This window comes from Anarhichas minor, unplaced genomic scaffold (genome assembly GCF_050575085.1).
Source record: "Anarhichas minor isolate MPS153535 unplaced genomic scaffold, ASM5057508v1 ptg000043l, whole genome shotgun sequence".
Classification (NCBI taxonomy): Eukaryota; Metazoa; Chordata; class Actinopteri; order Perciformes; family Anarhichadidae; genus Anarhichas; species Anarhichas minor.
In genome coordinates, this window is record NW_027466489.1 from 7,339,531 (window position 1) to 7,351,664 (window position 12,134).

At 43.1% G+C, this 12,134-nt stretch overlaps 1 protein-coding gene across 3 annotated transcripts in view; it reads right to left on the minus strand.

Moving 5' to 3' along the window:
* ppp1r16b (protein phosphatase 1, regulatory subunit 16B) overlaps positions 1 to 12,134 on the minus strand; it is a 54,696-nt gene that overhangs the window by 23,277 nt on the left and 19,285 nt on the right. For 2 of the 3 annotated variants that reach the window (XM_076110661.1, XM_076110660.1), the window contains exon 3: positions 6,017 to 6,087. In XM_076110661.1, the coding sequence (XP_075966776.1) occupies positions 6,017 to 6,087 (71 nt within the window). Of the gene's footprint in view, positions 1 to 6,016; positions 6,088 to 12,134 lie in introns of those variants that run through there. The other variant, XM_076110662.1, reaches the window with a different exon arrangement.

Sequence of the window (12,134 nt, forward strand, 5' to 3'; positions counted from 1 at the left end):
CCGTCTCCATCATCTCCCCATAAATATTTGAGTGGCTGAATCACTGAAGTAAAATGTTTGTTTTTTTAAGTGTGACTCCGGCAGTCTGTTGATGTTCTGGGTCATCGTGCCTGAAGCGAAACACAAGACCTCAGAGAGCTCTGATAACAGCGGTGACTCAACCAGAGATGGGACAACATGAGCCGGGCATCGGCTGGCCAGGATGCCGTCTCCCCTCCACCTCGAAGGTTGTTCAGACTGAAAAATAACAGTGTTGAATAAAACGAATGAGGCGGCGCTGGTTACGAGTGTTACTACCGACACAGGTGAGGAAAAAGAAAGAGGATCGAGGAAGCTTAACCTCTCCTACTATATACGGTGCAGCCTGTTTAAATCTCCCAGAGTTATGAATCAGCCCACAGCAGAGGATAGCCCTGCTGACTCCCTCTGTTGGGATCGTGCTCCGTAGCAAAGCCAGCCAAGGCCGTCACGTGACCATCTCCCTCAAAGCAAAGTCATGTTTGATCGGCTCAACAGGTGTTTCTGTGCTGGTTGTTAAGAGAAAAAAAAGTGCTGGTTTTGGAAGCACATCTTTTGCAGCTTGTACCTGGATATCTGAGCTTTGGAGATAAGTTTCACTCCTACGTTTCTGCTCGTACTTTCAGATAGTCATGTTTTACTTTCAGCCATATCTGAGCTGGATTTGAACCGAGTTACTGCTACAAACCAAACAGTTCCTGCTGCTTCACATTCAAACCGTACAGCTACTATCATTCTATTATATCTACTGCTGCTATTATTATAGCAGTAGTCCTATTTATATTGTAATTTCTGCTATTATCATCATTATCCTTCTATTATATTCACTGCTACTATTATTTTTTATTAGTCCTATTATAGCTTTTGTGCTATTATTGTTGCTGTCTGTGTGTCTGTCTGTCTCTCTCTCTCTGTGTGTGTGTCTCTCTCTCTCTCTCTCTCTCTCTCTCTCTCTCTCTCTCTGTGTGTCTCTCTCTCTCTCTGTGTGTGTCTCTCTCTCTCTCTCTCTCTCTCTCTCTCTCTGTGTCTCTCTCTCTCTCTCTGTGTGTCTCTCTCTCTCTCTCTCTGTGTCTGTCTCTCTCTCTCTAAAACAATCAAGTCGAGACAGATGGACGCCCACCCAGAGCCTCGTTCTGCCTCAGGTTTCTACCCTTTAAAGGGTTTCTTTCTTTCTTTGCCACCCAGTGCTTCCTCATGAGGGAATGTTGGGTCTCTGTAAATTATACGGTACAGTCTACTCTAGACCTGCTGTATATGAAAAGTGTCTCGAGATTATTTAACTTAAATGATTTAAATAAATAAATCAAACTGAAAATAAAAGCTCACCACTAGCAAACCAGCGGGGACTTTTATTGTGAAGCCACCAAGGCATATGCAATCTATTTGCAGTGGAGGTAATGGAGCTTTTCTGGCAGTGCTATTCTTCGATACAAATTAAATTCACATCACCCCATTGTGATCCAGCCAGCAAACTGTGGAAAATCATATGTTCTCTATCAGAACTGAAGCATATGAAGCATTCAGTTTGTCTCAAGGGCTGACATAGTAAATATTGACGTGTGTATATACATTAGGTGTGTTAGTGTGTGTGTGTGTGTGTAATCTGGCACATACTGTTCCTCCGAAAGCCATCTATGGATTAATGTCTCCCATCAGTGAGGTGAGACCAACTCTAGATCGGTATGACATCTCATTTAGAGAAACATCACCACCACTTCCCTTCATTTATCTCACCCTCTGCCGAATGACGTGTGTGTGTGTGTCTGTGTGTGTGTGTGTGTGTGTGTGTGCATGGATGAATTTCCACATGTGCATTTCTGTCTGTATAGTGTCTTGCCTGCGTGTGAATGGCTGTATTTGTCAAATTGCAGCAAGAGTGAAAAGGTCTCATCTTGAAGACATTGTGCAGGCTGGACCGTCCAAATAGATCAGCGGCTACACACACACACACATTCAAAGCTGAAAGGTCAATCCGACCTCTTGGCGGCGAACGGCCCACAGCGTTTAAAAACACCAGCCACACCAGTGGTGACTGATGGACTTCAATTTTCTCTTCCCCTTGTTCATTTCGCTGCCTCCCAGCAGGAGCCAGAGTATTAGGCTTTGAGCAGCCGAGAGGGAAAGAGAGGCGGCTGTTTGAGCTGAAGCAGAGCGGAGAGAGAGGACATAAATTGTCAGAGGTGTACGACTGTATAGAGAGGAGAGGGGAGGAGAGGGGAGGAGAGGGGAGAGGAGAGGGGAGGGGAGGGGAGGAGAGGGGAGGAGAAAAGAGGAGAGGGGAGGGGAGGGGAGGGGAGGAGAGGAGAAAAGAGGGGAGGGGAGGAGAGGAGAAAGGAGGGGAGGGGAGGAGAGGGGAGGAGGAGAAAAGAGGGGAGGGGAGGGGAGGAGAGGAGAAAGGAGGGGAGGGGAGGAGAGGGGAGGAGGAGAAAAGAGGGGAGGGGAGGGGAGGAGATGAGAAAGGAGGGGAGGAGAGGAGAGGGGAGGAGAGGAGAAAGGAGGGGAGGGGAGGAGAGGAGAAAGGAGGGGAGGAGAGGAGAGGGGAGGAGAGGAGGAGAAAAGAGGGGAGGGGAGGAGAGGAGAAAGGAGGAGAGGAGAGGAGAGGAGAAAAGAGGGGAGGGGAGGAGAGGAGAAAGGAGGGGAGGAGAGGGGAGGAGGAGAAAAGAGGGGAGGGGAGGGGAGGAGAGGAGAGGAGAAAAGAGGGGAGAGGAGAAAGGAGGGGAGGAGAGGATAGGAGAAAAGAGGGGAGGGGAGGGGAGGAGAGGAGAAAGGAGGGGAGGAGAGGGGAGGAGGAGAAAAGAGGGGAGGGGAGGAGAGGGGAGGAGGAGAAAGGAGGGGAGGAGAGGGGAGGAGGAGAAAAGAGGGGAGGGGAGGAGAGGAGAAAGGAGGGGAGGAGAGGAGAGGAGAGGGGAGGAGGAGAAAAGAGGGGAGGAGGAGAAAAGAGGGGAGGGGAGGGGAGGAGAAAGGAGGAGAGGCGAAAGGAGGAGAGGGGAGGGGAGGAGAGGAGAAAGGAGGAGAGGGGAGGGGAGGAGAGGAGAAAGGAGGAGAGGGGCCAGAGGCGACAAATCGATTTTATCAATTAATTAGAATTCATGCTTTAGGAATATTTTTTTAAATGAAATTGAATGATTTTCACTCTCACCTGGGTTGAACTGCTTCACTGACCTCCTGTGGAAGTTCATCGTAAATGGAACAAGTAAAATATCCTCACGATATCCGTAATGCACGCGCTTAGAAAAGTGAAGAGTTCGTTCCCAAAACACTGTTCAAAGTAAAGTTTGTAGCAACTAAAAGCAGCAGCACAACTGATTCATTCCAGCATCTCAAACACCTGCTCAAAAAAACCCAGCCGACTCATCTTCTCTTAATATCCCAAACTATTATCCATATCGGATAACCCGGACCATCCTCTCCACCACCTACTGCAGGGACAGCGGAGCACTTTCTCCAACAGACTGATTCAGCTCCGCTGTCACAAGGACCGATACAGGAAAACATTCCTGTCCACTGCCATTACACTCTTTAATAAATCACCTCTGGCCAAATCAAACACAAGACTATAACACTGCTAACTGTTGTTGCTGCTGTTGGTGATCTTGTGCACTACTGTTTAGTTTATTTTTTCCCACTTAGTTAATTTAATACGATTATATTTAGTGTATATACTGTGCATTTTTATTACTTTATTTTCTTAAATTGAATAGGTCCTGCTCTGTTATTTTATTGTATTTTATTATATTGTATATATTGTGCATTTTCCATATTTTTATTTTATTGTGTAACCTTGTTTGCTGCTGCCACAGACAAATTTCCCCTTGGGGATGAATAAAGTATATTTCTATTCTATTCTTCTATTCTATTCTATTCATACGAGAAGAATGCGAGGGCAAATGAGAACGCTGGAGCTGGAATAGCCGACTGCTGGTTGCTCTTCAGTTAAAGCGAGAGAGTCGGCATTGCAGCTACCTTACAGAACTTGAACAGAAATAAGTCGAGCATGCCAACGCATATTTGCTGTAATCTGGCATGAAGTTTGGCTAGGTCTGGCTGGTGTGACCAGAAGAATGTGTTCTTAAGTTCTAGTCAAGGATCTGATGAGTGCAGGGCTGGTTTCACACAGATATTTTTAGACTGGTCTGTAGTGTTTAGGCCGCTCTTCTTTTTTGCTCTTAGATTCCATCATGATGACTCAGAACTAAGAGCCATGTCTCCATGTTAACAATACGTCTGCTGACAGCTCATAATTTGAGGTCTGCTTGAGGTCTCTTCTCAGTATTGAGAAGAGAAAAGGGTTTTTCAGAGAGTTACCTGTTTGAGATATACAGCCGTTCATTTGTCCAAGGAAACTCTCCTGAGCCTGACTGACGAGTGAGCAGAAGTACTGCCGGTGCTGCCACATTAAGAAGACACAGTATCTCAGCCCTGCTGCAGCTCGGCACTGCACTGAGACTTTGTATTACTGGAACACTCTTTGCTGAATTTTAACAGTAAAATGTCTGTGTACACTGTAGAAAAACGCGTTCAGCTGGAGTAAGTTTGCAAACTGTGCAGTTTGATGAAGCTGAATAATGTCTCTATTATCCAGAATTCATTGCGAAGCAGTCAGGCCCTAGAGTGCGTTGTGCTGAAGGCTGAATATTAGTCTGAGGTAAAGCAAAATCAAGGACTCCCTTTGTGAAAGCAGGATTTGATTTGATGGTTTTGCACTTTGTTGTTTCACACTATCTGGAGTCTAAACAACTGTTTGTACCGTGAAAAAGCTGGCGGCCTCTTGTACTGTGGTGACAGGAAATGGCTTCAAGTCAGAGGAATGAAGGAAAACTCTTTCAAATAAAAAGACTGATTTGTGATTAAATGAGACATGTAGTGACGTATTGTTTACACAGACAACTGAGCAGTTTTGATTGAAAGTGACTGGGAGCATTGATTTGGATGAGGGGGAAGCTTTGATTATCATGCCAGTAATAGCTCTAATTAGCAACTGAAAATGAGCCTAATCTCCTATATCCATTTCCTGCATCAAAATGGACTAATTTCCCCAATACCGAACTCATTTCCTCACTATTAAAAATCATTTTTTCAGTGTCAAAAAAACCTGAACACCATTCTGCACAAGGCACTTTAATTGATACGACTACAAACTAATCACACCAGGAAATGATTGAATTATATTTCAACAACACTGAGATGCTAATGGGAAAGTTGGATTCGATTAATACAAGTTTTAAAAAGAGCAGTCACCAATGTTGCTCCACACGGGCAAAACAAGGGATTATTTAAGAGGATGCATCGTGCACAAGGTACATAACAGGCTGCATTACTTCCTCTCACCCACGGGAAGCCAGCATAGGCTCCAGTCACTTTACGACTCCCAATAAGTGGCTGTGGTTTGTTAATATATATCTAGATTAGAAGTATATGAAGCCTGAATCAAAGTATAAGTTAAAGTAAGACCCTCTGACAGCTTCACTGAGAAAGGGTTTGCTGTAATTCTTGCTATGATATAGAACGTTTCTTTCAAATGCATGTCTGATTCATCATATAACAATCATCTGTTCTATTTTTAAAGATTATCTTTTGGGCATTTTCACCCTGTATTTGACAGTGTAGAGGCAGAGGCTGACAGTGGGAGGAGAGAGGCCTGTGACATGCTACCAAGCAGAATCATTTATGGAGAAAGTTGGTCTAATCATGAGGAGCACATTAGGGTTGATTGTCTTGCTCAAGGACACTTTGGCGTGAGGACAGAAGAGGCCAAGGATCGAACCGCCAAACCGTTGATTAGTGGACGACTATCATGTTACCAGACGACTATCAATCTACCTAACCACTGAACACAATTTCTCATTTTTGGGTTTGAGATGAGATTCCATCAGTGCCACAGTTTCAGAGAAATAGTAAGAAGAGACAAACAGGTATAGAGAGAGAGAGAGAGAGAGAGAGAGAGAGAGAGAGAGAGAGAGAGAGAGAGAGAGAGAGAGAGAGAGCCGGACACTCTTACCTGATGCAGAGCGGTGAGGCCGTCTTCATTGCAGAGGTCCGGACTCACATTGTTCTTCAGCAGGTAGCGTACTGGTGGAAAAGACGTGGAGAAACACATAAGTGACGGTGGAAGTATAAAATGACGGGATTTATATTTTGAATACAGGATTTCCTTCAGTTGGCTTCAATAACTGCATTTCCTTTCACTAAATTGAACCCGATTTAGAGGGCTCACTAACATGCATGCTTCACCTGCAGTTAAACACTATTTTGCAGCTAATAATAGAAAAATATTCAAGTTGCGAGTTAAGAGACACCCGTGCTGCATGGTGATGCGGCCATTCAGTTAAAATCAATATTTCAGAAAGAATACGATGTACGGAGAAATAAAACATCATTCTCGATTGCTCCAGCAGCCAGCAGGTGCGCCTTTAACCTTTTGTTACCCAATGACATCACCAATCAATCCATTAATCTCACCGCGTCACTCTGATGCATCCCTGCAGGAACTTCAATCTCTGAAATTATCAGCCCTGCCCGGATGATACCCAGCTGACCTTGGAAATATGGACGAATGTTGGGCGACGGCGAGGGGAGGGTGATGGAGGATGATGTAATGACGCTTGGGGATTACACTGTTTGTCTGCCTCACAGTCCCAACAGATAAACTCTCTGCCCAGACCCTAATTCAAAAAATATCAGCGATCACAGTCTGCACACTGGACAGCTGCCCGACTGCAAAGACCGCTAAACCTGCTGGCCTGAGCAGGAAGTGGCGGTGGCACAAAGGGCTGCTCTCCACGCCAATATTATCCCCTGTTTTTTGGCAGAGCTGCCATCTGCCTTTGTCTCACAGAGACAAAAAAAACAACAACAACAGAGCGAGTGGATAAATCAGGTTGCGACACTGAAAGAGAGATGAGAGAGATTTGGGATGATAATTATCACATCTGTCCCTCAGACAGTCACATAAACATGAAGTAGATACACCACATGTTTAAGTACAAACACACAAAGTCAAAGGGCTGCACACAGAAAGACAGTACAGCACAGACATTAATGTAAAATTCATTTTTAACATTACACAATTCAAGCTGATCATTTGTGAGGAAGTTTTATTTAAATATAAACTGAATATCTTTGTGTCTTGGCTGAACAAAAGAATAGTTTAAAGATGTCTCTTTGGGTTTCTGGAGTATTGTGATAGGTCGTTTTCATTATTATATAAACCAAATGATTAGCCAATTAATGAAGAAAATAATCAACAGATTAACGAGTAATGAAACCGTATAATAACCGTTAGTTGCAGCCCTGCTGCGTGGTGAAAGCTGAACGTTAGCGGAGCAGCAGCTTCGGTCCTGCGTCTGCGTCTACACAGGATGCATTCAGAGAAAGTATTGAGCGTTTTGGCCGCACTAAGAGCCAAACCCACAAAATGTCACAAATAAGAAAAAACTCTTCAGGTCGCGGTTGCGGCCGTAAAGCACAAATGAAACACGAGCCATTACACGGCCTGCTGAATTGATTCATTCAGTGTTCTGCCACGGCTGATTTTGTCAGATGTAAGGCGACGCTGTTGAGAGAGACTTTAGTGAGTAAATCAAAGTTAAAGTGAGCCCTCGTTTACAACACAAACTGTGCTGGTCCATGCACAATCAGATATAGACCTACACTACACACTGGTAATCCTTACACTGTATTATCTGTTCATATAGCTTTTTGCTTTCTCTACATGCAGCACACACACACACACACACACACACACTAAATAATACACCATTGTCGGAATGCAAGCACCTTCTGCGTGAGAAAGTAAATGGCAGATGAGCAGGTACTTTGACAGACACTTTACTTCACCTGACATATTTTTGGAAGAAATCGTTCTGAAGTTAGAAACAGTTCGAGCTCCTAGAGGAGTGCCCATTGTATGAACTAATGACAGCTAATAAAAACGAGGCTGGGAGGCGATGACAACAAGATGTATATGAATACCGGTCAGGATTAATGCCCGCTGGCTGCGTGTTGCAGGAGTTAAATGTTAGTGCTGTTTGACGATAATGGCAGCTGGTCGTTACGGAAACACATTGTGCAATCCACAAAACGTGGCAGAGGGAGTGCTTTTTCAACAGTAAAGTAGATTGATGGAAGTGCAGCCATCACCAGTCTAACTCCATTATCCCACTTCCTGAATCCTGCAGCTATTAAGACCTTAATTAGGCTTCCGACAAGCATCTCTGTTGCAACATCTAACTATGATCTATGCCAGAACACATTTATTTTGTATTATCACAACCATGTACGCAGGAGCTCAGCAGCAGAAACATCTTACAACCAAGGACACCGGACCGAAAAGAGCTGCTGTGGCTGCCTGTGGGTGAGCAGGGGGGGGGGGGGGGGGGGGGGGGGGGGGGGGAGGGGGAGAGTGAAATATTACAGTGAGTGCTGAGAGAATTGGACCCAAGGTTATAGAGTGTGTGACATCCAATAAATGTCACACACCATCTCTGCTCTCCGCCGTGTATTTGGAGTGCTTTGTTGTCCATGCGCAGTGTGGAGGCTTGATTGTAAACACATCTCAGAGGAACTACAGCACCGGCATCACGCTCACGGCCAACACAAGCCGCCTCATCTGTGATTCTCTTGTAATTACATACGGAGGTGTTTTGTTGTGTATTCAAAATGTTCCAAGGGAATTTCTAAATGTCATGCTGAGCTGCCCGGGGAGATTATATTTGGATTTAAATTGGCTTGAAAGGCGCATTTAAATAACACTATTTATGATGCATCAAGCACAAGGTTTCCTGAAAATAACTGATTGCATTACTTTTATTTCCTAATGCCCAGAGGAGGCCAAAGGGAAGTCATTTTGTGACTCTCAATAAGTGGCAGTGGTTTATGAATTTATTTGTATTATAAGTAGATGATAAGCATGAATCAGCATGCGTGAGTTACTGAACTATGAGGAACTCAACAACAGCAAGCTCCATTGAAACGTTTTTACCAGTGTTTGCTGTTACATGGGCAGCTTTTAAACTATCACATTGACATAAGTATTCAGACCCTTAGCTTAGTACTTACAATTACAAGTCTTGAGTCTTCTACTTTCTGAAGGTGCTGTCTGATTTATCACGGCATAATCACTTCTAAAGAAATCTGTACATCAAAACATTACACATGAGCAACTAAATACATAAACTGACCAAACTAAACAGCATTTGTCTGTTCTAATGGAAAGAAATCAGAGCCAACGAAAGACTCCAAAACACCACAGTATTATCTAAAATAGATAATACAATACAATAATAAAGAGGTTTAGGTGCTGATATCAGCTGCAGATGCCCACTAAACACCTGACGTGTTTAGTGGGCATCTACCTTTTCATCCACAGGATGATTTATAATTACAGCCATGCATGCATGTGTACATGCTAATGACAAAGTGTGGACACGTGGCATGGTGCGTCCAACCTTTATAGTTAGTCCTATTGTTTAAGGTGAGTAGAAGGTGGTCATTGTCAAAGATTATACGTCCAATACATCAGTTAATGTCAGTTTTGATTCAAAGCCTGTCTCGATGTACCTTTTCTGTCAAGCTTTGGATTTTTTAACATGCTGAAACTGAGTTAATGGGGTTGTAGTGACGAAAGAAGAATGAAGAGTTGAAAGATGAAAGAAGAGTTTGGAGGGTTAAGTTTAGCCTCTCTACAGATCCCAGAGCAACAGAGAAAGAAAAGAATTAAACCGTGTGTAGACGTCATATGAGATTGTTAGCATGTCGGATAACTAGCTTTCAAGAGACGGTCTCTGATCATTTCCAAGCACATCCGAGTGCGGCTCGATGCAAGTGAGAACATCATCTGAGCCTTCTACAGAAGTCCCATGTTTGATCGACATCTGCGCTGAAAAGAACGTACAGAATGTGCTAAATAAAGTCCACTACGATAGAGACTTTATAAAGTAAATCAAGATAAACTGGAGATGGGAATTGTGCACACAGTAGATCAGTGCCGAGTCAAAGTGAAAAAACGGTTTAAAAACTTCTGATTGCGACTAGCCCAACGGAGACAAAGGGAAGCAAGTGGCTGCAGTACTACTACAGTTATTACTTTTAGACTGTTGTCTAAAGTGCCAGAGAGGTTGTGAGGATAAGTCCAATCGATCAGATATCTCACTAATACAAAACTAACCACCAAAATGTACAAATAATCACAAATAGTCTGGAAAACCTTACTGTGAAAAAAGCGAAAATTCAATTTTTCCAACAGCTCTGATCAGATACCAGAGATCTCATTTCTGTTGCATTCAGCTTGAACAAAACTCATTATTTCGGCATGACTGACATAAAAAAAAAATCCAGTTTCATGACAAACAAATCAGTGGTGTGAAAGTAAAAAACATCCGGATGAATGACAGAGTCTTGGTGAACATCAGCACTAGATAAACGCTGCCCTGCCACTGCTCACTTCCCCCGCAGGAACTCACAGCTATTAATCTCCATTAAATACTGACTGGTGGTAGAAACTGTACACAAAGCTCTGCAGAAGTATATGTGTGTGCGTACATTAAGACATGCATGTTTTTACGTTATTTCTCTTTCACATTCTGGGCGCTTTTGTGTTTGTGTGTTTAGATTCAACACATACAGCGATGCTTAAAGACTTTTTGTCATCGGAAGGTGACGGCCGTGTCTGATGGCGTCTGTGGGAGGAAGAAGTCAGATACAATTAATAAATAAATACTAAATATGTGGTAGAAACTAGAGAGAGATTAGCAGATGAACATGCAGGCAGCACAGACGCACTCACCACCACCAAAGCAGCTTGTTATTTCATTGGCTTTTACGCAGGCATGCACCAAAAATATATATGCATTGGTGCTGAATTGCTTTTTCTGTGCATTAGTTGAGATGAAATAGATTTGAGTTGTGATGTGTCTGGAGATGAGAGAGATGTGAGCACAGCTCGAGGAGAAAGGCAGAGAGTTGACTCGCTTAACATTCATGAATATTTCCGTTGTTTTATTGCGTTTCTTTAATGCATATTTCATGTTGTGTCGTGTCGTTTGATATTTCTTGTCATGTCTGGGTGGAATTTTTTGTTTTCAATCTTTGGTCTGTTTGAACCCATTTGTGTAAACAATGTTCAATAAAGTGGTTATGAAATTCAAATGCTCTACCGCGCATGCAATATACTGCAGTAGCTACATGAAGAGATGTGTGTGTGTGTGTGTGAGTCTGTGCCGTGATCACAGCCTCCTCTATCATGTCACACAGCGATGCACACTGTGACGCATACAGATGCATCAACGCCGAGGCAAATTCAGGATCAATTTCTCTCTGCTGAAAGAAGTCGCATATTCTTTATTATTCCTGATTATTTTAATATGGAACTAAGAGCGAGCCGACGTTATCACAAACACTAAAACTACGTTTTCTTGGCAGAATGGACGGACTTTAGATGATACAGTATCTATCAATGCACTCACTTCCTTTTTCAGGGTCAGTGAGAATATAAAATCAATTGTTACGGTTTGATTTTGCTGTATTTCAAAGAGCAGAATGTATCCGTGTATGAACGGTGATACTAAAAGTGGAATTCTGTCTCTTTTTGTTTGGATTTCTCCTGCTAAAAAGTGATTATTCTGCAATACAATGCGTATCTTCACCTGCTGGTGTCATAAGAGGAAGAGTCAGGAGATTAGTGACGGGACGATAAAGGATTTTACAGCGGAGCGCGATAACAAACACTCAATGAATTGATTGGAGAGAGCTGTCTAGCACGTGTCATGGTAGAGAAGTGAAAAATATAGATTGATTTAAAAATACAGGAATTATCATGTAAGAAAGAACAGACTCACACAATGATCTTGTGATTTATGGTCACCTTGTTCAAGATGTGTCCTGGGATTCAATACATATTTGCTTCTTAACAAAATGTTTTAGTGCCATTTCAAGTGTTTTAAGCATATTTTCTGGATAATATTGTGAATCGCAATTACTTTGAGCAGGATAATCGTGGCATGACATTCATCCTCTGGGACCATAAACGCCCAAGATTTAATAAGATGCACAACATTTCACGCCAATCAATCCATTAGTTGTTGAGATACGTCAGTCACAATGACAGACATTGCCATCCC